Source organism: Rhinolophus ferrumequinum, chromosome 3 (assembly GCF_004115265.2).
Source record: "Rhinolophus ferrumequinum isolate MPI-CBG mRhiFer1 chromosome 3, mRhiFer1_v1.p, whole genome shotgun sequence".
Classification (NCBI taxonomy): Eukaryota; Metazoa; Chordata; class Mammalia; order Chiroptera; family Rhinolophidae; genus Rhinolophus; species Rhinolophus ferrumequinum.
The window spans coordinates 10,823,113-10,849,231 of NC_046286.1; the positions used below are offsets into that span (position 1 = coordinate 10,823,113).

Here is a 26,119-nt window from a genome sequence, read left to right on the forward strand (position 1 = left end):
TCCAGAGATGACCCAGGTTTGTGCATCAGTCATAGGAAGCAAAGACTACCCTGTTGATGTTGATCCCAGATGATGTTTTATCGTAGAGCACCTTCACCACGTTTCAAGATACAAAACACCTTTGCTACTTTGAACGCGCTTCTCTGCGCCACCTCCCGCCCCCGGTCCAGAGCGAGGGCTACCTCAGCCCTTAGCAGGTGGGCGGGGCCCACGGCCGCTTTCGATTAGCGCTGCCACAAGGAAGCCCACACTGATTGGTTCGTGGGAGGTTGGTTCGTGGGAGGGCTCTCCAGGGCCGTCGATGCGGATTGGCTGCTACACAGAGGACCCTGTTTCCGGTAGCTCAGCGGTCAACCCCGCCGCCACCATGGCGACCGGCGAGCAGATGGGGGCTCCGCTTCTGTGGCCTGTGGAGGCCCGGTTGGCGGCGCTGCTTCCCGACCTGCTGGTCTTCAGGAAGCCTCGGGGATCGGAGCCCGAACTCGCCACGGCCCAGGGCGTTCTCCTTGGCGTCCACGTGACGGGTGAGGGCGAGGGGAGGCGTGTCGCTCTCCTGTCCTGCCAAACGTGGGCCGCTTGGGACTCAGCTTGGGCCTCAGCTCCCAGTGGCCGCTGCGGATACGGGCTTGGCCCCGCGGGGCGAGCTAAGGTGCAGCGCGCCGCCTCCGCAGGCAACTTTGAGGGTCATTTTCAGAGCAGCAGGACGCCTGTGGGGATGATCAGGCTTAGCCCTTGAGTTCTCTTCAGAAATGATGAAATTAAGACCCAGAAAGGGCAAAGGATTTTTCTGGGGCCACACCGCAGGCCTCGAATCCAAGTTTCTCCCTAACTCGCGCATTTTCCCATCAGCATTTTTCTTCATCCAATTATTGAGTTCACTCAGTTCATTCTTTAGGTCCAATAGTACGTGCCCGCCATTGTAGGAGTTAGGGAACTAGCAGCTGCTTTGAGAGTAGTTCATTTAGCAAATATTTACGGAGTTCTTATGTCATTGATTTGAAGATGAGTGATAACAAGGTGCCTTCCATGAAGGAGCTCAAAATATGAGTTCTCCATAAAGCATGAATCCATTCCCTCGTCAGTGGTTTCTCTGTCCCTCACATGGCGGGGAATCCTACAGTTTCCCTCCGCCAGGGAGCCTTAGAGGATGGTGGGAAAGAAGTAGCTGGCTTCAGATGAAAAGGGACTTGTGGGTGAATATTCTCTATCTGCAGCTTCTGGAAGCATGGAGAGGGTGGCCTTCTGGATTCCTGGAGGCAGTAGCAACCAGCCTGGCCCTGAGTACTTTCTAAGGAACACCATGTTAAAGGATAATGGAATGACTCAACTCCAGGAGATCTGCTTCCTTTACACTGGTCTGACGCATGCAGGGAATAGGGCCTGAAAGTGTAGCATTTGCAGCTAACAGTAATTTCTGCTTTGTTGGTCAGGGTTTACAGCATTAATGGACAGGTTCAGCCTGACCTGCAAGTCGGAACATGACATGGACAAACTGGCCCACATCTTCAGTTACTACATTAGTGACATCGTGGAGCGTGAGTGACCACTGTAGGGGAGCAAGAAGTGTGGTCCTGGGCTTCTGAGGGGTGGTAACAGAAGGAGGCCTGGGGTATTTTAGAAGAGATACTAAAGGATCATTCTTTTCATGTTACTCATCTTACTTCTTCAGGTTGCCACTGACAAGCTAGATCTTTGCCTGTATCTGCCATTCCACTCAGTTTCACATCCTGTTGACTCAATGTTCAGATGGGGGGGAGGGGAAGCTAATTTTAACTTTGCATGTTTGTACTTTATTTCAAAATAAGGTATTCCTCAGGTTGTCCCTTCTGGTGGACACACAGGAGGCGCAATATAGGAGGCACAATATAATGTGCCTCCTGTGTGTACACCAGATATAATTCACAAAACACTTTCCTATTCTAGTATTGCATTTTGAGCCTATGAGTAGGAATGAGTGTTTTCATGCTTTTCTGCCATGTATTAAGCTTGTGGGTATTTGCCTAATCCGGAAAAAAAGAACATTTTTATTTGTGCAGCGAACATGTTTCGAGCACCTACTCTGTGACATGCACTATAATAGGTGCAGAGGGTGCGAAAACCTATTCTTGAGCTTTCAGTCTAGTAAGACCTAACCAACAGAAATTACTCTGATCCTACACCCTTTAGTGTTTATGTAACATGCCCTTTCTTTACTGATAAGTGCCCCATACAGTTATGTCCGTCAGAGATTCACCAGAATACTTACTTTGTGGCATAGAAATGTGATTCTTTGACTCACCCTTTCCCCCTGAGGAACAAGTATAAAAGATCTTTCAATTTTTCTCATCAAGATAATTTAGATGATAGGGGGAGATAGGAGATAGAAATTAAGTATTAAGTAGGAATTATAACACCAGGAACTGCTGAGTGCTAGAAATAAGGGGAAAATAAGACATACTAGCTGCCTTTGTGGAACCATTTTAGTGAGAGAGAGATAATAAGTAAATGAGATCATTGTAGGTTATATATTCTACAAAGGAAATAAATAGGGTATAGTGGTTAAAATAAAACGAATTGTAGGGTGAGAGAGTTTCTGTATTAGATAGGGTATAGGCTCCTCTGAGAAGATGATGTTTAAGCTGAGACGTAAATGATGAGGGGAACACCTTGTGAAGAGCCAAGGGTAAAGCATTTCAGGCAGAAGAATGCCACGTACAAAGGTTTTGAGATGGGAGAAAGCTTGGCACGTTCTTAGAACTGAGAAGGCCAGTATGGCTATAGCATAGCTAGCCGGGGAAGAGTGGCTTGAGGTGTGGTTGGAAATCATCAAACTCTGTAGGCCATAGTAAGGAGTTTGGATTATATATCTTTGTATCAAGGGAAACTGGAAAGGTTCTAGCAAGGGAGTGATGTGATCTGATTTACATTTTTTTAAAGCTCATTTTAGCTGCCTCATGGAGATTGCATCATAGGGAGCTGATGGAGGGTAGATAGAATGGAAGCTGGAAGAGGCAACTGGAGCAGTTGTAGAGAGATGATGGAAATTTAGTCTAGGGTAGTGGTTCTCAACCTTGGCACATTAGATAACCATTTGGGGAGCTTTTAAAAATCTTGATATCTATGCTTCACGCCAGACCAATTATATCAGAATATCCTGAGGTAGGCTCAGGAATAGGGATTTTTCTTAAAGTTTCACAGGCAGTACCATTGTGCAGACAGTTAAAAATGTTGGTCTAAAGATTTGACATGGAGCTGTATAGAGATGGATTGATTTGAAATACATTTTTCAGGTTCTACAGACAGGATTTGCTGATGTATTGGATTTCAGTGGGAAGTGGTGTGGAAAGGGAACCTCAGGTTTTTGGCTTTCGTGATTGAATTGATGGGGACATCACGTACCAAAATGGGAAATGCTGGGCTTTGAGAAAGAAGATCAAGGGTTCTGTTCTGAAGATTCTGAGTTGGAGAGGTCAAGAAGTCATTCAAATGGAGTAATCAAAATGTGAATTGATGGGGAGAGTATAAATAAAGAGAAAGAGCCTAAGACTGAGGCTTGAAGAACTCCATGGAAGGATTGTAATTAGGGAGAAAGAACCTACAAAAAAGACTATGAGATAGCCAGCGAGGTAGAATATTCTGGTATTCCTGAAACCATAAAGGAAGTAGCGTCTCTAGAAGAGGATGGTGGCCCGCTGGGTTGAAAATGAAAAGTGTCAAATACAGGGAAGTCAGAAAATATTGAATTTAGCAAGATGAATGCTGTTGATGAAGTACAGAAATGAAAGTCAGACTGGAGTAAGCTAAGAAGAGAATGTCGGAAAAATTCAAGAGTGAATAGGATATGAAGAGAAAATTGTATATAGTCAATTCTTGAGGGTTTTTTTGTGTGTGACTGTATTATAATTTATTTAATCCCATATTGTATGTTGTTTACATTTTTTTATTATAAAGAACAATGACATTGACATCTTAGAACATTAGTCTTTTCCTACTTGTTTTATTTCCTTCAGATAAACTACCTGAAGTGAAATATCTGGTGAACATAAAAAGGATGCACATTTAAAATTTTGATCATATTATTCTCTCAGAAAGTTAGATCAGCTTACACTCTTGCTAAAAAATATGTTTAAATGACAATTTTTCATATCTTTGAAAATTGAGGATTATCAATATTTTTATTACTTTTGAGAAAGAATGGAAGTGATGTCTATTTTAACCTATAATTATTTGATGATTATCCATCAATAAATACATTTTCCTGTATTTGTGGACTTTTTTTATTATTATTAATTTCAGGTGTACAAAATAATGTCATAGTTAAACATTTACACCCCTCACAAAATAATAACCCCCTCCCCAGTGTACTATCCCTCTGACATCATATACAGCTGTTACAATTCCATTGACTGTAGTTCCATTGACTATATTCCCTATGCTGTATTCCACATCCCGTGAATATATATATATATATTTAATTATAGTTGACATTCAGTATTATTCAGCTTTCAGGTGTACGAGTATATAGCGCAGTGGTCAGGCATGTACAAAGTCCATGAGGTGGTCTCCCTAATAAGACAAGTGCCCATCTGATGCCCTACAAAATCTTTACAACATTATTGATTATGTTCCCCAAACTGTCTCATATTCCCGTGGCAATACTGTGACTACTAATTTGTACTTTCTAATCCTGTTACCTTCTCCTGCATGCTTACCCCCTCCCATCTAGCAACCAGCAGTTTATTTGTTTTGCTGGCAATGTAGTAGAAAAATAGCCCAAATAGCTAGAAAAAAAGGCAAAGTCAAGAATAGGTGGGTTAATTTTGTTGTGTTTTGTTTCTGTTTTTTAAAATATTGATAGGAATGATCCAGTAGAGAGAAGATAAGGCAGGGAGTGAAGTTCTTGAGAAGCACAAAGAGAAGAGAACAGGAGTACTTCTTCCATTTTAGAGAAGACAAATGTCAGTGCAGACAGATTTGGGGAGAAGCTAGGAGGAAGGAAGAAAGGAACACGAGCCTTGGAGTACACAAATAGACCAGAAAAGATATGAGGAAAAACTCTGTAGGCCATTCTTTAGATCACATATGATTCTGCCATGATCTGTATACCTCTGATTTTGACTTCTTTTGCTCTCTCTCCCTTACTCATTTTCAGATGTGCTCTGTTTTGGAGGGGATATCCTAAATATCACAGGTATTTATCAGTTTTTCTGAATATTTAAAGGACTGCAAGCGAGGGAGACTGTATTTGGATGGAATTTGGCATATTTGTTTATTCAGCATTGTTTGGTTATTTAATCTGTGCTGAGCCTGCGGAAACAAAGATGAGAGGACACAATCTGCCTCTGAGGGGCTCCCAATCTAATTGGAAGCCTTGCCCATATTAAGCTACATATGCTTTACATTTTGTTTAGACTGAATGACCAAAACAACAAGTGCTATAAAGCATTCATGAGAAAACTAATGAGAAACCTGGTCATTAGTAACAAGCTACGTGTAAGATAAGGAGGGGTCGAATGTCTCCCATCTGGAGAACTCTCAGGGTCATTAACAGCTTTATGCCATAGAATTGGCCTTTTTATTAAAACTTAAACCAGCCATAAACTTATACTTGAACTTACATTTCGTGAATCTCTTTGCTAGTACCCCTCCCCTTCTTTTAGTATACTGATGGAGGGAAGGTTACCAAAATTATCCTTAAACATTAGGAACGTTTCAGTTTCTACCTAATATAACCATGTTTTTGTATGCTGAATGGTTTTCAGGCTCTAAAGCAATATTTTAACCTAGGAAGGGCCAAGAAACCTTGCCTGACACCTTACATGAGATCTTCTGCATTACTGGGGACTTTGCCCGGCCCAGGTGAATCCAGATATTTGACCTCTGTCAGCCTATCTTGTGTGTTTCTGCAGGGAATGTGCTCCTGGCACTCTGGACAGTGGAACAGAATCAACTCAGTGATATCATTACTCTGGTGGCAAAATGCAGTCTGGAGATACAGGAGAAATTTGGGATCTACCATACCAGAGAAGGCCAGGATCTGCAGCTAAAGATAGGTATTAGCTACTAAAAGAGATCCCGTTGGAAAAACAAACAAAAAACCCAACCACTATAAAAAATTCAAACAATAAGTGACAAATTGGGGGAAATATTTGCAACTCATATAGACAAAGGCTGAATTTTTCTAATATAGAAGGAACACTTAGGAATCAAGAAAAGACTAACATTTTAAGAGAAACATGGGCTAAAGGATATGAATAAATAGTACATAGACAAAGAAATACATCTCTTTTAACATGTGAAAAGATGGTCAACTTCATAACTAAAAAAATGTCAATTGAAAGTACACTGAGAGCATTTCTCATGTATAGATAACACAAAAATTCAGATGCTGAACACACTGTGTTGAGGCTGTGAAGAAGGGTATTATTGATTGCAATATGCTTTGTAATAAACGATTGAAAACAATCTATCTACAGGAGACTGATTTAATAAACACTGATATGTCTACTCAGTGAGATTCTTTCTCTACAACTTTAAAAAGATGTTCTGATATAGCAATATCTCCAAAATATAGTTGAGAAAACATAAGATGCAAAGCATTGTGTTTTCCCTCCTTTTTATGTAAGGAGGGAAAATAAGAATTTTTATTTTTTTTATATTTGTATTAAAGAAACATTGGAAATATATATAAGAAACAAAAGTTTACTTTGTTTTGTGCACCTGAAACTAATAAAAAAAAAAAAGAAGCAAAAGTTAAGCTAGAAGAGGAAAATTGTGTGTAGATGGGTATATAGATGGAATCAGACTTTTTAATGTATATTCTTCAGATAGTTTGGTTTTGAACTATGTTGTTTTATATAATAAACAATACAATAAAAATTAAAAAGCTGCACACAGAGTCAGGATTGGGGGGAAGCTCTATACATAAAGCTTCTTCACGGGAGTTCAGAAACCTGAAGGCGTTTTTGAATTAAGGCAAAAGTTGACTGCCGCTTTTCACTTATATTTTGAGCAGCAGTGAAGAATCTTATTCTGTCTTATATATCATCTTTCCTGGCCTACAATTCTTTTTTGTTTTTTGTCTTACTGGGGAATAATTCATAATTGATACTGAATATAGACATATTTATATACTTTTTAAGCCATCACTGCAATCAAGATAATGAACATATCCATCACTCACAAGTTTCCTTGTGCCCATTTATAAACCCTCCCCCCCTACTACTCCCCTCTTGACCCCCAAGCATCCACCTTCTATCATTAGAGTTTATTTTGTATTTTTAAACATGTTATGTAAGTGGACTCATACAGTATATACTTTTTGGCTACTTTAATTCAGCATAATTATTTCGAGATTCATCCATGTTGTAGTGTGTTATCAATAGTGCATTCGTTTTTATTGCTAAGTAGTATTCTGTTGTATGGATATACTAAAATTTGTTTATCCATTCACTTTTGATAGACAATTCAGTTGTCAATTTTTCGGCTATTTGAAATAAAGCTGTTATGGCTTCTGCGGATCAGGAGTTGGACCACAACACCTTCCATTCCTCCCAGCCTTTCCTCCTGCAGAACGAAGAGCAATAGAACTTTGTTGTTTTGCCTTTTACCCTGAGGGAAGAGAAGCAAATGATGAGAAAATAATGAATGTCAAAAAAAAAGTGATTCTGTCAATGCTGGTTGTCTCAGCTGTAATTGTTGAGTTTTGGGAATATATTAACAGCCCAGAAGGCTCTTTCCTGTGGATATATCGCTCAAAAAACCCAGAACTTGGTGACAATGGCAGTCAGAAAGACTGGTGGTTTCCAAGCTGGTTTAAGAATGGGACCCACAATTACCAAGGGGAAGAAGAAGACATAGCCAAAGAAAAGGAACAAAGAAAGGAAGACAATGAAGAAGAGCTGAAGCTAAGCTGTGGAAGAGTGCAATCCACAGAAATGCCCAGAGGTTGTGACAGTGACCAGATGGAAGGCACCAGTTGTGTGGAAAGGCACAACAGAGGCATCTTTGAAAATTACTATGACAAACAGAAAATGACTGTGGGTTTGCTGGTTTTTGCCATCGGAAGATACATGGAGCGTTACTTGGAGGAGCTGTTAACATCTGCAAATGGACTCTTCATGCTTGGCCACAAAGTCCTATTTTACCTCATGGCGGACGATGTCTCCAGGTCTCCTTCCATAGAGCCGGGTCCTCTGCGTTCCTGCAGACGGTTTGAGATCCAGCCTGAGAAGAGGGGGCAGGACAGCAGCATGACGCGCATGAAGACCACTGGGGAGCACATCATGACCCACATCCAGCACGAGGTCGACTTCCTCTTCTGCACGGACGTGGACCAGCTCTTCCAGGACACCTCTGGGGTGGAGACACTGGGCCAGTCGGTGGCTCAGCTACAGGCCTGGTGGTACAAGGCAGAGCCTGACGAGTTTACCTATGCAAGGTGGAAGGAGTCAGCAGCATACTTTCCATTGGGCCAACAGGCGGTTTTGGAGAAACCCCCGTTCAGGTCCTAACCATCACCCAGGTGTCCTTCATGAGAGTCCTCCAGGACAAGAAAAATGACATAGAAGCCGAGTGGCATGATGAAAGCCACCTAAATAAGTATTTCCTTCTCAACAAACCCACTAAAACCTTACCGCAGAATATTGCTGGGATTATCATATAGGCCTGCCTTCATATATCAAGACTGTCTTGCCATACAAAAGCATATAATTTGACTAGAAATAATATTTGACTATAAATTGTGCCATTAGGTTTCTGAATTTGAGAGAGTAATATTTTGGCTGCTTCCTCGGAAAAGTAACTTAATTTTAACTTAAAAAAATACTAACAAAACACCAATCTAACAGGTACATACTATTCCTCCTTTTAACTGAGCCTTGTAATATGGGAGAATGAACCTACGGTAATCAGATGCGAATTCCTAGTGATTTCCTATCTATTCTGAGTTTGGGCAAAATACTATCAGCTGAACGAAAAATAATTTTTTTTTTTGTCACAGGCAAAGAAAAAACCAGGAAGAAACACTCTACATGTGCCAGATAATGAGCTGTAGAAAAGAGTGCTAAGGGAAGTGTTTGGCAACAAGATACAATTGTGGGGAGTTCCCCTTGATTTCACTGTTTTCCTGTCTTTGCTGGATCTAACGCAACATAGAGTTGCTTTGCCGCAGGAGAACTCTTAGTGAGGATACAGTCTACTTTGGCAATCCTCAAATGGTTTCAATAGCAAGTTGCTTCAGGCCATTTGTAGCCCATGTCCTTTTGTCTCAGGGTGTTGTTTGGCTTCTGTTGCGAAAGACTGGTTGAGATTCTCAGTGGATATCGTGGTGGTGAATGTTTGGAGTCACGGAATCTCAATGAGCCAGTGGGTGCTCAGGAAGTGCAAACAAAGCCTCAAAGTGGGTTTGCCATGAAATAGCAAAGAGAGCGTAGAAAGAGAGGGGAGAGTGCCACCTTGGAGGAGCACAGGACATGGGATTAGTGCTTAAATACAGCATGGACCCAGGTGCTGAATGGGGGGGACAAAGTGGATGGTCTCCAGCTGCCTGGATCCCACGACAACCAAAGCAGAGGGGACTTGAATAGAAGATGCTTCTTGTTTTGCCGAAGTCACATTCAGTCTGCCAGATTCTGCAACTTGTGTCTTCAAATCCTTGGCCAGAAGAAGTAATTGATGTCAGAGAAGACAAAGGCCTGCACTGGATTGAAGAGGCTTACAAGGAGTTATATTTCCCAGACCTGGGCTTCGTGGCATTCAGTTATCAGCAAGTCCCGCTGCCACCTGCTCTAACCTTGAGAGCCCCGCAACCTACCATGTCCCACTCGGGTGGCTGACATCAAGCTGTGGAAAAGCCCTCCCATCAAACAACCTCTCGTTTTCCCCTGCCCCTTCTGCTACTGAGGTGCAACAACCAGACACATTTAATAAAATAGTTAATTGACTTTATATCCAAAGCAGAGGGGATGGCAATGGAAGACCCAGTCCTCATGACTGAACAGCTTGACGTTCAATTCCCTTCTCTAAATTTCCTTCTTCAAATAATATGTAGGATTTTATATTATTTAAAGTTAAGCAATTCAATGTGAAGGAAATGAGGAGACAACATTTACATATGCAGGAATATTTATATTTTGCTTGTGTTCCAGTTTAGATCATTTGTTTCCATTTTTAAGCAATTTATTTGAAGGACCATTGCACTGGCTTTAAATTCAGCACCATGGGCTTCCCTGAGAAAATAAAACCCACATTTTCTCTACCGTTGCATTGTGCCTCCTACTCTTCACTTCTTGCCAAAAAATATCACAACCCAGCAAAACAAAGCCACCAAAACTCCTGAAGAAATGTACTTTGTAAAAGGAGATCACATATCAGATAGGACCCTTGCTTCTCTGTAACTCAAGTTTTCTGGGATCCATTCTGGAGTAGGAAAGTTAATGATTTAAGTCCTAAAATAAATGATCTATCCTGAAAAAATATAGAAAAGGGCTGATGTTTACACTTGAGGGATCCTTGATTTTTTTTTAATGCATTTAAATTTAAATCCCAAGTGAACAAACTAAAGATCTCATTAATAGTTATTCTTAAACATTAAAAAAATAGTTACTGATTTACAATTGAATAAATTATTTTCTCATTAAACAAATAAAGAAAGCTGTTACGAACATCTGTGGACAGGTCTTTGCATGGAGGACAATGCATTTATTTCTCTCGGGAAAATACCTAGGAGGGGATGGTCTGGGCCTTATGGTGGATGTATATTCACCTTTTTAAGAAATTGCTAATGTGTTTTCCAAATTGGTTGTTCCATTTTACATTTCCACCAGCCATGTATGAAGGTTCCAATTTCTCCATGTTCTTGTCAATGCTTATTTTTGCCTGTTTGAAGAACTTCCTTTAACATTTCTCATAGTACAGGTTTGCTGGAGATATGTTAGTTCAGCTCTTGTATGTCTGAAAAACAACCTTTATTTCACCTGATTTTGAAAGGTATTTTCAGTTGGTATAGAATTCTATGTTGGCAAGGATTTTTTTCTCTCTTACATGAAAGCTACTGTTGTACTGTCTTCTTCCTTGCTATGTTTCCATCAAGCAGTCTGCTTTAATTTTTATCTTTGTTTCTTTGTATGGAACGTGTCCTTTTTTTCTTCTGGCTACTTTTAAGATTTTTTTCTTCATCACTGGTTTTAGGTAATCTGATTATGATGTGCCTTGGTACAGTTTTCTTCATTTTTCTTGTGCTTAGGACTCATTGAACTTCTTTGATCTATAGGTTTTTAGTTTTTATGAAATTTAGAAAATGTTCTGCCTTTATTTCTTCAAATAATTTTTTTTGTTTCTCTCCTCCTCTTGCCAGTTACACTCATTAGACTGCTTGAAATTGTCCCATGACTCACTGGTGCTGTCTTCACTGTTTTTCTTTTTCTTCCTGTCTTTCATTTTGGATAGTTTCTATTGCTGTGTTTTCAGGTTTACAAACCTTTTCTTTTGCAATGTCTAATTTGCCTTTGATCCCATTTAGTGTATTTTTCATGTCAAGCCTTGTAGTTTTTTGCTTGGAACTTTGATTTGGGTCTTTTTTTTAAATCTTCTATAGCTCTACTTGGTCAGTCTTTTCTCTGGATTCTTGAATATATGGAATATAGTTATAATTCTTTTAATATCCTTGTCTACTAATTTTATCATTTGCGTTATTCTAGGTTGGGTTTGATTGATTGATTTTTCTTCTCATTATGGATCATATTTTCCTTTTTCTTTGCATGCCTGGTAAATTTGGGTGGGTTCCAGCCATTAGGAATTAACTTGTTAGGTGCCGGATTTTTAAAATATTATAATATTCTTGAGCTTCGTTCTGGGATGTGGTTAGCTTGTTCTTTTCAGTTTTTGCTTTTAAATTTTGTTAGGCGGGACCAGAGTTGCACTTAGTCCAGAGCTAATTTTGCCCCATTCCTGAGGCAAACCCCTTCTGAGTTCTGTACCTAGTGTCCTGTGAATTATTAAGTTTGACGCTCTGGCTAGTGGGAGCAGGAACTATTCCATCCCTGTGTGATATCTAGCATTGTTCCTTCTAATTTCTTCAGGTGGTTCTTTCCCTGGCCTCAGGTGGTTTCCTCACATTGATGCACCTATCAGTACTCAGCTAAAAACTTCAGGTGGGGACCCTGTACAGATGGCTGGACTTTTCTCTGTATACGTCTCTCCAGTACTCACAGTGACCTATGAACTCTAGCCACTTTGGCCTCCTCAGACTCTGAGCTCTGTCTTCTCAGCTCGGGGAGTTTTCTGGGATGCACCTGGGTTTCCACTCCTGACATGTGTCCTGGAAACTCTCCAGACAGTAAACTGGGGTATCAGAGGGTTCACCTTGTTTATTTCCCATTTCTCAAGGATCATTGTCCTCCGTTACCTGACATCCCACTATCTTCAAAATTGTTTCATGTATTTTTTCCAGTTTATTAGTTGTTCCCAAGCATTATGGTAAATTTACTACCTGTTTTCCATCATGGCCAGAAGCATATGTCTTTGCAATTCTCTTAAAACTATTTTCCAGGGCTGGCTCGTGGCTCCTTCGGTTGGAGCTCTGTGCTCCTAACACCGAAGGCTGCCAGTTCGATTCCCACATGGGCCAGTGGGCTCTCAACCACAAGGTTGCCAGTTCAATTCCTCGGGTCCCGCAAGGGAGGGTGGGCAGCGCCCCGTGCAACTAAGATTGAACATGGCACCTTGAGCTGAGCTGCCGCTGAGCTCCCAGATGGCTCAGTTGGTTGGAGCGCGTCCTCTCAACCACAAGGTTGCCGGTTCAACTCCCACAAGTGATGGTGGGCTGCGTCCCCTGCAACTAACAACGGCAACTGGACCTGGAGCTGAGCTGTGCCCTCCACAACTAAGATTGAAAGGACAACAACTTGACTTGGAAAAAGTCCTGGAAGTACACACTGTTTCCCAGTAAAGTCCTGTTAAAACAAAACAAAAAACAACATTTTCCCCTTGTTTTTAGCTTAGATTGGGTGACTAACTAAGGGTAGACTTCTTCGTTATACCATGTTTCCCCGAAAATAAGACCTAGCTGGACAATCAGCTCTAATGCATCTTTTAGAGCAAAAATTAATATAAGATCCAGTTTTGTATTATATAAGACCCAGTCTTATAGTAAAATAAGTAAATAAGTAAAATAGTAAAATTATAGTAAAATAGTAAAATAAGACCGGGTCTTATATTAATTTTTGCTCCAAAAGACACATTAGAGCTGATTGTCTGGCTAGGTCATATTTTCAGGGAAACATGGTAGTCACTTTTCCCCTGGCAAGAAAACCATTTCTTTCAGATGTGTTCGCAGTAAGAAATCCCTCAGGGCAAGAAAAACTGGAGGTGGAATAAGGGTGTATGGCAAAGCCCATGTCTGGTAAAATATTGACTGTCATCAGCCCTGGTATACATGAGGAGGGATGATGTGGTCACTGTGACATCAGCTTCTGAGCATAACCATTAGGTCTCTGCCATGAGAACCTAGCTGTCCACGAGAAGAGAAATTTAGAGACAAGGTTCTTAGACGCCTAGAATCTTCTGTTCTTCTCCCATAGAACCCAGGCTTGTTTGAATGTCTCTAGGTGTGTTTGAGACAGAAGGAAACCTAGAGCAAGGTATTATTTTTCAAGGTGAGCTCACCTAATACTTCTGCAACTGTGGGCAGTAACAGATTGGCTTTATGCACAGAGCAATGTAAGGACTCCGGACCCTCCCTGTGCGTGGGTTTCCAGGTGACTTTAGCTGTTCAGCACTTTTCTCCCTTTTTTCTGGATAGGTCTGTCTGCAGGTCAGATTTCCCAAGTTGTTGTTGGAGACGAGCAGCGACAATACCTCTTGGTGATTGGACAAGATGTAGACGATGTCCAGTTAGCTCAGCGTTTGGCTCAAGCAAATGAGATTGTCTTGTCCTGGAACTGCTGGAAGCTCTGTGAGCAGTACATGTTTGAAGTGGAAATCATGAGGGAGGATGAAGCTGTGAAGGTAGGAGACTGGCCCCACCTGTGGCACATCCTGAAAAGGCCTTTCTGCTACACAGGGCAGTGCGATACTGGTGGTCACATATCATCTAACCAAACATTGGAACTCTATCTTGGAGGGAGGTGGAGGATAGTCTCCCAGAAAAATAGACGAGGCAGAACAGTAAGGCTGGAAAGATAATGATAGAGGGGCATTCTCAGCCCCTCTGTTAAGGAACCAGAGGTAATCCAGTTGGTGGGTAGACACAGAATTGAGCCATTTTCTTTCTATAGTTAAGAGATATACGGACCATTGACCCATTTGATTTTGAGGAGCATTTTGACAAGTGCCTCGATTATCTGCCACATTACCGGACAAGTGCTGGTAAGTTACTTTGTCCTTTCCACCCAAGCCCCAAATTTTAAACATTAATGTTTCCAGGTGGCTGGAAACATTTTTTGTTTGTGTGTTTTGTTTTCCTTTTCTCAGACACTCTAAGAACTGCCCTGGAGCTGGATCCAGACTCTGCACTTGAGAAAACCCTGCGGAAGCACATAATGAAAAACCTTTTGAAAAAGGTTATTTCCTAATTCTTAAGTCATAATGTAGAGTCTGCGTGGGTTTATGTAAACAGGTGTACATTTATATGGGACAGCCTTTTTGTGTAGATCCAATTCATCTTCTGCTCCCCATTGTAATACCAGCAGGTTTCTCCACCTGCACCAATTATTGCAATGATGTGTCTTATAACTTCAGTTGATTTCTCAGTCATAGACAGTAAGAGCCATATTTGTTTTTCAATTTGTCCCTCAAGAAACTAGTATACTGTATAGCAGCGTATAGAATAAGTATATACTTGGTGAATATATATTGACTGATTGTGTCAATTAAGTCAATCTTAGTGTCCCTTCAACCACACATGTGCCATTGGGTGTTGACATTCCGTGCTCCTAACTCCGAAGGCTGCCGATTCGATTCCCACATGGGCCAGTGGGCTCTCAACCACAAAGTTGCCAGTTCAATTCCTCGACTCCCACAAGGGATGGTGGGCAGTGCCTCCAGCAACGAAGATTGAACAGGCACCTTGAGCTGAGCTACCAGATGGCTCAGTTGGTTGGAGCATGTCCTCTCAACCACAAAGTTGCCGGTTCGACTCCCGCAAGGGATGGTGGACTGCGCCCCCTGCAACTAGCAACAGCAACTAGACCTGGAGCTGAGCTGCGCCCTCCACAACTAAGACAGAAAGGACAACAAATTGAAGCTGAACGGCACCCTCCACAACTAAGATTGAAGGGACAACTTGACTTGGAAAAAGTCCTGGAAGTAGACACTGTTCCCCAATAAAGTCCTGTTCCCCCTCCCCAATAAAATCTAAAACAAACAAACAAACAAAAAACCCTGGCATTTAGGTTTAAAGTCAAACAGTTTTTATTCAAAGTGCCCTGGTTTATATATCTTCTATATCTCTCAAACCTGAATTTTCTTTTAAGTGTTTGTTGACACCCTTAAGTTATTTTCTCATACTCACCATGGAATGTCACTAAGATTCCTAAACATGATACTGAGAGTTGAAGATACAGGCAAGGAAACTCACTGTGTCTTTGTAGATTGATGAAGGCCAACCTATGGAGTATATATCCGAACTCCGTACCGTGACTATGATTTTGGTCAACCTAGAGTTCCACAAGACGGCGTGGATGCTGCATTTCTGTCATCTTATCCAGGAGGCTGCTTTATACATCTCCACAGTCATAGAGACAGGGGGTGGCCAGCTGATCCGTATCTTTGTGTTTGAGAAAGTAAGTACAAGGGAACTTGACCCATCAGCCTTAAAGGGGAGTGAGGAATAGTAGCCGTGTGTGACCAGTTTGCCTCTCATATAACACAGGCATAAGTCAGATTCCTTGCTGCTTATTTTGTAGCAAGCTATTTTACATTAAAACTTCAACTAATAATAGTTAAGGAATGGGATATTCTAGTTAATTTAATTGTCAGGCTAATTGAGGATAACTCTCTATATCCTCTTCTGATTCGATTCTTGTTGAAAACTCCTTGTGAAAGCATGAAGAATGTTTTTCTGGCTCTATTAGGAAAGTCAGTGTAATCAGATCTTAGATAATTGAGGAGCTTGAAAAAAAGCAGTATCACAATACCTGACATTATAGGAGAAGAAAATGTGGTCACATAGACTTAGTTCAAGGTATACACAGTAGAGATTGAATTTTTGAGAAGTTCTTGGTATTAATTTTTCTTACGTTTTAAATTTAGTTCTTAGAACAGTTAGTTAAGATTTTATGTCTTCTTTTTTACATCTCCATGTTGATTTGACCCCGAATGTTCATTTCATGAATCTTGTAGACTCCTACGTTCCTAACAGAAGACCAGTCAGGAAAGGGTCTGGCTTCATTCAGGGAAGTTGGTTCAGTTGAGGCAAGCCGTAGTCCTTTCCCCGGTAAACACTCTTGTCATCTGTCCCAGGGCTGCATGTTCTTCTGTGGTTTTGGCCTTCCTGGGGATAAGAAGCCAGATGAGTGTGCTCATGCCCTGGAGAGTGCCTTCAGCATCTTCCGCTTCTGCTGGGAAAATCTTGCTGAGATCAAGTGAGGAGGAAGGTGGGGGCAGGGAGGAGCTTCTCAGACCCCAGGGGGCTCTGACCCCAGGCAGGGTCAGAGGCAGTCATAACAGCAGGGTTTGAAGGCATCCATCGTCTGCCTAAGGGGAGGGAACATGCTAAGGGAAGTCAGAAAACAAGATCTACTATGAAATCACTAGTTACAGAACAGTGTACTAGATACCCAGAGTAAATGAAGATAAGTTTCCATCCAGTGGAGAAGGCGGTAGGAGAGGGGGAGGAACAGAATACACATAGCAAGATTCAAGATAATGCAAAGGAACAAACAAGTGTATAAATTAATAGAACACAAATAACATATCTGTATGTGGAGGGAATGGAGAACAAAGGCTGCCTGTCTACAGGGAGAAGAGGTCTCTAGGTAGGAAGGGACCACGCTGGTTAGTGCTCTTCTCTGGTTTTCACTCTTGGTCTTTCCCAGGCCCATTGATTTTTCTGGAATTCACACTGATCTGATCACTCTCCCCCACACCTACCACACCTCCCACCTTCTGTAAAAGCTTAGTCCTAATGAAGGTAGAGAACATTTCATTTTCCCACTAGTTTTACTATGACAAGGTTGGTGTGAATTTTTTCAAATGACTCTTTTTTCCTCTGGAAAGCTGTGGGAAAGGTGTATATATGAATGAATTTCAAAAACAGTTATTTCTAATGTTAACATTGAGTCAAAGATTTGTTTGCTTGCCATACTTATGCAAGATAAATAAAATTATATCACATTTATATAATGCTTTAACATTTATAGAATAATACATGCTACCAGTGTGAAAATGTTTATCTCTTTTACACACAAGGAAACTAAGGCCACAGAAGAGAAGTTGCTAGCATATAGCAGAGCTGGTAATAAAACCCAAACCTTCTGTCCACAATTTCTGTGTCATTTTCATTATTCCACAGCCTCTTATAAAATGCAAATACTCCCCAAAAGGGATATCATATATTACCAATGTAATATAATTATAGAGGTGTACTCATAGAATGTTAGTACTGCAAAGAACTTAGATGATCTGATCCAGCTCCTTATTTTACAGATACATAGATGCTACAGTTGCTTCATAGATATTCAGACTCTTAGCCGAAGACAGATACGTGTTGGCGCTTCTTTCAGGCTTGGTGGGATCTATAGATACTCCAACAGCCTGCTTTCCTACCTTATCTCCAGTGTGGGTGTGCTGCGCCCTCCCTTCCTGTGCTGATCTGGTCTGCTCTTGAATTCTGCATTGACCTGTGGCCTTCAAAAGTCCCGCCCTTGGCACTTACTGCTTACTGAGATGGTCATTGCTTTGGCCTTTGGAGGTGGTCTTACAATGCCCTTAAGGATGCCTTCTATGATTCTTAGGGCATAGCTTGGCTCTTTTAGTCTTCTTTAGTTTAGAGTGTAGTAGATGCATACAGCTATATAGGATGTTAGAGTTTCCTTAATCTGACTTCTTTAATTTAAGGAAACTGAGATCCAGAGGTTATGTTGGTAAACCAAATAGCTTGACAATGCCAGAGCCTGAAATCTAGTTTCAAGGTCAGCGTTTTTTCCCTTGAAGATCATTACTAATTCAAGAATGTTCCAAGATGTATTTGTTAGAATATCAGTTCCTTAGTAACTCATGAAAAACAATATTTTCATGGCCAAATATGTTTGGGAAGTGATGCAAACTATTTTTCCTTCTTGGAGGTTGACAATATACATCAACGTCAAAAGTTCTGAGTAGTCCTACAATAAAGAAATTTGCAATATTTTGTTTTACTCAACATTCCCCAAATTTACTTGCTCACCAAACACTTTTCTCCGGAACCTATAAACATCAAGAAGAATGAATGTGCTGAGGAGCGTATTTTGGGAAATGCTGCTCTAACGAGATGCTTAAGCTTGCCTTCTTCACCGCAGTTCAAGTCTCAGAGGTGCCTGTGTGGCCTCACGAGCAGATGCCATTGCTTATGTCCCTGCATCACATCAGCCTCTCTTAGACCCCAAACCACATCCCAAGTCTCCTTTTTCCATGACCCTCTTCACCTTGAGTCATCTCCTAAATTCTTTCTAATCTGAGAAATACCTTCAATTTTCAACTCATGTATAGAAGAAAGATGATTTCCAGAGTCCAGTGATTGATCAGGTTGCTTTGGTTTGTGACTATTTCTCTAGGATATTTTTGAGACCCAGGGAGTGCAGTCTCAGAATCTCATTATTATAGTTTTTCAACACCAGAACTACTTTAGGTATATTGTATACTCTATGTATAATTATACATATTGAAGAAAGGATATATTCTTCATCAATGAAGAATATTTTTTATAAAAGGAACATGGACTGCCAGGAAGAGCCAGGGGGATTATAAAGTACAATAGAAAGAAATAAGAAGTAACCGAATGAGAAAAGTATTGTTTCATTATCATCATCTTGTTAATGACTGGGTTTCTCAAATGCATAAATACATTCATTCAACCAGCATTCGTCAAACACAGCTATGAACCAGGCATTGTGCTGGGTGTGATGGACATAAAGAGAAATAAGATGCTACCTGCTCAGCTAAATAAATAACTAACTTTAATACAATGAAATTTAAATGCAGGAATAAAGTGCTGTAGGAATTGCAACAAAGTGCTATGGGAAGAAACAGTTAATTCTCACCAGAGGTACCAGGAAAGCCTTGACCACACAGGTAACTTCTGAGCCAGGTTCAGTAGGTGGGGAAAGTAAAGCGCATTCAAGACAAGGAAGCATCATGAAACGTTAGAAAATTTTTAGTCTTGTTCTTGGTCCGGCAACAGGACCAATTGCCTGGTTTTTTTTTCTTGGGGGGGGGTCTCTTTTATTCACCCTGGGCAATGGGCCCAGTGAATGGATAAAGGGTCTTCAATCCTGTCCTTACAGGGAGGAACGAGACTTTTAACATCTCAGAGACAAAAACATTGGGATTGTTGTCACTATTCACGCTCTACAAACAACTGAAAGTTGTTATTTGTAAATTTAACTTAAAACTGTGCTCATTGCACCCTTTCTTCATCCACATATCTTGTTATCTGTCGCATGAAATTTTCACATCAGTTGAGTAAATCTACTCATTCTCTGTTATGTATGAATTGTTCATTGTCACCTTTGAGCCTTGGCGTCACCTGGAACGGTATATGTCCTCTTTTTAAATAATTCATATTTTCAGTACTTTTTCAGCCATGGCCTAGGAAGGACCACTTCTCCTTTCACCTCTCCCTACTCCAAGCACCTTCTGTGCTCTAGCCTTCTTGAACTATTTAGTTTTGCAGAAACACATCGGGCTTTTCAAAACCTGTGTCTTTTCCCACTAGACAGAATGCTGTTGCCACACTTGGGCAGTATTTCAAGTTTTAAGGTCTGATATTATATCCTCTCCTTTGTGAGTACGCTTTCTACTCTGCAGTTAATGCATCCCTTCTGGTCACTCTGTTAGTTTGCTGCACTGATCCCTAAGATGTAGTATTTATCTTGCTAACTTGTAAATATAAATATGTCTTTTCACCTCCCTCGATCCCTACCACCCTCCCCCCCAGACAGACTTCTCCAGGGCAGGGTATTTTTATACAGGTCTTACTGTATAAATACCCAGCCCAATGCTAGGTACCGTACCTACTTCTCAGTGCTTATTAAATGAATGAATGTTTGCAGGCATGAATGAATGAGAAAATACTACTCATTTAAAAAAATTCTTCTGAAGACTCATTTGCTTCGGGAAGCCCTCCATCAGCAGCCTGACATTCTGATTATCCCCTTACTCTGACATTCTAGCATTATTGGATCCATGAACCCTGTTCTTCCATCTGCTGATCTATTTAATTTGGGAGTTCTCCCTGAGGCAGTGTGGTATAGTGGATGTAACACTGGTCTAGGCATCAGGAGGCCTGGATTCTCATTCTGACTCTCCTGTTGACTTTTGCTGTGTAACTCTGGGAAAGTTAATTAACTCCTTCAGTTTTTTTTCTTTTGTCAAATATTTGCTCCACATACGAGTACATACCTCATATGTTTGTTGTTAATTATCCCTTAAAGGATCAGCTGAGGTAATCAATTTGAAAGAACTTCAAAAAGCATAAATGAAGTATCTGATAGCTATAAGGTATTTTTAGTCTTTTTACTAATAATGACTCCCCAACTAAAATTTCCGGAGTAGGGGGACCATTCTGTTTCCATCACATGTTGTAGACTGACAGCTGCCTCTGGCCTTTTCCATCTGAGCTCTAAATCTAGACTTCTGGATATAGTGGTGGCAGATCTAGTGCCTGACCTGGAGGCTTCTGACTGTGAGTTTACCCATCGTTGCTTTTCTGATCCCCAGGCTTGTTTCCGTCGGTATCACCAATGGACCCGTATTCTGTGGCATGGTCGGGGCCGTAGCAAGACATGAATATACAGGTAGAATAAGACACGGGACTGTTGGTTCTGTGACTTAGGGGGTAAAGGTGGAGGAGGTGATCCAGAAATTCTCTATCCTTGTTTTCACTGTCTCCTTGACACAGTTATTGGCCCGAAAGTAAGTCTTGTGGCCAGAATGATAACGGCTTATCCAGGTTTGGTGTCCTGTGATGAGGTAATATATCAAAGATCCACGCTACCTGCTTACAACTTCAAGAAACTGCCAGAGAAGATGATGAAAAACATCTCCAACCCAGGGAAGATGTATGAATATCTTGGTCATAGAAGATGTGTGTGAGTGTCATTGTGTGATATTTCATTCTGATTTCTTTTACAGAATCAGGGCATGAGAGTAATCAGTGTTTGATTGTATGAAATTAGAAAGAAAGATGCTTCTAGGACCAGCCTCTTGGAATAAGAGACATAGGGGAGGGTTTGGTGTCTGAGATCTTCAACTTTTATGTTTAGCTCTTAGCTAGTTCCTCAGTGGACTTCTTGCTATTCAACAGGAATAGCAATAGGTCATTGATCTATATGTTCTTTCTTCTGTGCATACTTCACACAGTATATTTATTTCCTTGAACTTGGAACAATCAATAATACTTCTCCCCTCCCTATTCCCCAAATTTTCAATTTTTTAAAACTCTTTTATACAGAACTCTGTACCTCTTGAGTTATCTGAAAACACTTGCTTATGAGGACAATTTTTCCTGTCTATTTAGAGATATATTATCTATCCCAGACTATTATTTAAAAGACACATTTCCATTTGCCCTTCTTCCTAGAATGTTTGGGAAGAGAGATTTGGCCAGAGAGAGAAATAAAAATCACCCTTTGTTAGGTGAGTTTTTTTTCTACCTTAAATTATATGTTTTTTCAGCTATAGATGATTAAATGTGATTAAAAAAACAAAATTCAAGACTAAATGCTTCTAAGCTTGTATTAAACATTAGAAAGCAGCCTTCTTAGTGAATTTAATGTTAATTTTAAAGAGGACTTGCCATTTCTTTTCCATGCTGAATGTTTAAATTTCAGGTGGAGTTGTATCACTTTGCCTGAGAAATACCAGCATTTAGTAATAATCTTTGTAAATCAGAGTTCAGCTGTTGAGGTCTGACCAGCTTGCTGTGGTTCACCTGTAGAGGCAAATTCCCTCATCCTTAGATAGTGAAGATAGCAGCAGGACTGTTGCCACTCTATCTTTATACTTACTTTACCTATATCTGTTAGTCCATTGTCTTTACATAGCAGTGACAGACTTTGAAAACTAAATAATTATTATGGAAATTTTTACAAAAAGCTAAGAAGATAGAGTAGCCTCATGTCCATGTGGTGCCTGGTTGTCCTGAATGTCATTTCTTAGGCTTTGGAGCAAATCACCAAGTCCAGCACACATGTCTGTGTACCGTGTTTCCCTGAAAATAAGCCCCTGTTAAGGTCTCAGCTAGACGGACGCATTTACTCTGGACTACCGTGTTTTTATGATGATGTTCCAGAAGGAGATGACATGACTGTATTTGAATAAATGCAGATTGTTGTACGTGAAAAAATAAGACATCCCCTGAAAATACGTCCTAATGGAGCAAAAATTAATATAAGACCCAGTGTTATTTTCAGGGAAACACCGTAGTCCAGAGTTAATTTTCTGGAAAGAGCTGTGTGAAGCCTCATCAAAGAATGGGATTCTGCCAGGGATTCGGGTGGGGGATTGGGGAGAGCCGTTCTGTGACTTAACTTTGCACATTAATTCAAACAAATAGAGTGCCTATGAAAAAGTACAGGAGTGTTAGGTGCTCCCTGTCTCTCTACAGACCGGGAGAAAGAACTGGAAGACTTCCGAATGGCACAGCAGGGGTGTTTGCACCAGAAGAAGGGACAAGCAGTTCTGTACGAAGGTGGAAAAGGCTATGGAAAAAGTCAGCTGTTGGCTGAAATAAACTTCCTGGCCCAGAAGGACGGGCACAGGTAAAGACTCCTGCCTCCTGACTTAGGGTCTGCTTCTCTCGAGGCTCCTGTCCCTTTCTGGTGAGACTCTTCCTTGTGCTGGTGGAGTGAGTAACCTCTCTGTGGGTCAGTGGACTCCCTGTGACCGTGGTAACATTCCCCAGGGTGTTGCCATTGAAGCTGAAGGAAGCAGATTCCACGCAGTGTTTCTATGCCATTCAGACCCTCATGGCCATCTTCTTTGAGCTTGACACATGCCCAGCCTGTGACCGGCAAGAGTGCCTGCAAAAACAGCTCCATGGAATGGTGGAGGAGCCGCTTCACTGCCTCTTTAACGACCTCTTCTTTGTAAAGGTAATGAACGCAGTGGCTTTCTGAATTGGATTACTAACGTTAGTTTACCCAGCGTTGTCTTCTAATCAAATAGCCGTAGTTCCACGTATATGCTAAGGACTCATATAGTTTGCAATGGCAGCATTGAGATTTGAAATCCCTTTGACACCAAGACCCAGCCTTTCTCTTTTTTGAGGAGAGTGAATTCTAGGACTGACGGACACTTGCTAGTTGTATGTCCTAGCCCTCTGAGCCTCAGTGTTTTCACCTTCGCCATGAGGAGCATAATGTTGGTGTGGGTTTTATAATCTGTCCCTCAGCACAGCCCTGTCTTAAGGCAGGTTTTCCCTGGCCACCGTGGTGGAGGAGCAGTCCCACTTTGGCACTGAGGTCCGAGGTAGCTAATGTGCCTCAGCCTCGCACAGGAAACCGTGTTAGGAGATGTCCACCGCAGTTGTTTCTGACAAGTCTCCTGCATGCGTTTGTCTGGGTATAATTGGAGTACCTGGGGTACTGGAGCTGTCCAAAGTGGCATTGCTAAGTCCAACCCGTCATTTCACTCGTTCGTCATGACCCTTTAAGGGTCTGCCAGAGTCTGGTATGGAAAGGAGCTCTCGCTCTCTTAACTACCAGTGGACTTTCAGTCTCACCCGCTGAGCTGTGTGCTGATGTTTGTAACACTAGGCCCAATACTACAGAAACCCATTCTCACTCAGAATAGAATCACTTTTCTGTTCTCTTTGGAGAAGCTGTATATTTTTTTTAGATTGTCATTTTTGATGCTAATATATGAATAATTTTCCTGGTCAGTTTCCTTTGTCCTTCAAAGTTTCACACATGGATGACCTGGCCAGACAAAGGAAGATTAAGGAGTGTTTTTTCCAAGTACTACAAGAGGTGGGTACTTTTGCTACATACCAGTAACTCTTAATATGTGGAGATAGTTTTATGCTCATTTTAATCTATCAACATCACACCTTGACTTGGGCATTTCTTGACCTGCCCACTTGTTGATGTCTTCATTGCGTCTCTCTATAACCTTGAATCCATCGTTTAGCACAGCATACACTAAAAGGTCTTTGCTCTTTCCTGAGCCTGTTTCTTAATGAAATTTTAGTAACTTAATTTAAAACGGTAGTTTCTAAATGCAGATGGATAGCTATTAAAAACACTAATACTCAGGCCCCAATTCAGGATTACAGAATCAAAAACCTACATGAGCAGAAACTGATGCAGCCATTCTGGAAAGCAATCTAGAAGAAACTAGTCAAATGTTAACAACATGCATCCTCTAGACCCAGCAGTTCCACTCCGGGATATATATCCCAGGGAGTCTGTTCATTGCAGTGTTTGTCTGTGGAGGCTCGGGAGGCGTTGGCACGAACTCATGTATGAACACGATGGAGTGTAATGCGGCAGTTAGAGGTCCGGGACTAGGAGAACAACAACACAGGGCGATCTTAAAAATAGTCCTGAATAAAGAGAGAGAGAGAGAAATAATGAGATCTGTAATACAGTATCATTTATACAATTTTCTAGACAAAACAACTACATTTTATAAGAACAAGTTACAAACAGAAGGCTAAACAATAAAATTAAAATAGTTACCTGTGGCAGTAGGGAGTGGAAGGGGTGTGGAGAATGTGGAGAAAAGTGAGTATAGTTTTTTTAAGTCTACATGAGTGGGGCGTGGTAATTGGCAGTGTCAGTAAGCTCTCCCAGGGGATTCTGGTGTCTGTCCTGGTTTGGAAATTGCTGGTTTAAAGGATGAATTCCCACACATTTTGAAGCCTTGCCAAAATGAAATATTTGAAAGCTTTAAGTTTGATTTGGAGAATATTTTGATGCTTATTTCTTTTTCCAGTTAGAAGATTTTCTTGTCCAAAGAAACTCAGTACACGTCTTTGGGAATTAGATATACAGGAGATATTTCATATTTATAAAGTAAAATATTTGCTGGATTTAGAATACATTTTACTCTGAAAACCCCAGCACTTGTTGACATTTTATTTCAATTGTTGATGGGAAATTGCAGATCAGGTGACTTCATTTCTAATTAGAGGTTGTCATTATTTCTTTTGTTGTTATTTCCAGGCAGTGAGGGAAACGCCGTTGATTTTCCTCCTTGACGAGGCCCAGCATCTGGATGCAGCTTCCTGGGAGTTTTTGGGAACCTTGCTCTCCCGTGTGCCCATCCTCATGGTGCTGACGCTGACGCCTCCCTTCACCTTGTGCGGCTGGGCCCAGCACTTCCTGCAGAGTCCTCAGGCTCTCCTGGTGCCCATTGCCAAGTTAGCAGTGAATTCACTGTTGAGAATGGCATGTTGGGAACTGAGGGTGGTCAGCATCCCCCGAGAGCTGCAGATGTGAGTGTGTCAGACCAGCGGGGTACTTCATTAACGGAGGAGCCAGTACCATATATCAGGGAGAAGGCTCAGGTCCCACGGAACCAGAGCTGGGGGTAGAGAATGGCATCAGGAACCATGATGAGGCCCAAGACTAGATGTAAAGGTGGATAGTCTCCTAGTAAGCCCGGAAGGGCCTACCCCCTTGGGCTAGCCCCCCAGATATTCACAGGACAGTTAGGACTTGGATGGCTTGCTTCATGTGTCAGTTATATGTAGTCAGGCCAGTTTCTGCCAGGCCCTTTAGCAACAGGACGTTAGTTCCTTTTAACATCAATAGAAGCAAAATAGCTAAGAAAGAAGAGTTACTGCCAAAATACATTTCAAAGCCAATCATAATTTTTGGTTTACATTTCTGTGCTGCTGTTTCCCTCCGTTAGTATATATCAAGAGCTCACTGCAACAACAGAAGAAATATTCCTATTATGAAATAGCCTTCTGCTTGGCTGTCTTCATGTGGGCATC

The 26,119-nt window shown here is 41.2% G+C and overlaps 1 protein-coding gene across 1 annotated transcript; it reads left to right on the forward strand.

Annotated features, from left to right (window-relative positions):
- The first annotated feature begins 352 nt into the window (after positions 1 to 352).
- Positions 353 to 25,619, forward strand: LOC117020829 (adenylate cyclase type 10). The gene is made up of 16 exons (XM_033103584.1): positions 353 to 524; positions 1,431 to 1,535; positions 5,132 to 5,170; positions 5,889 to 6,032; positions 13,781 to 13,986; positions 14,256 to 14,346; positions 14,452 to 14,540; positions 15,570 to 15,761; positions 16,441 to 16,562; positions 20,896 to 20,972; positions 21,077 to 21,266; positions 21,758 to 21,813; positions 22,784 to 22,937; positions 23,081 to 23,270; positions 24,060 to 24,146; positions 25,344 to 25,619. The coding sequence occupies exons 1-16, from the start codon at positions 368 to 370 to the stop codon at positions 25,617 to 25,619; spliced, it is 2,175 nt and encodes a 724-aa protein (XP_032959475.1). The 5' UTR covers positions 353 to 367.
- The last annotated feature ends 500 nt before the right edge of the window (positions 25,620 to 26,119 follow it).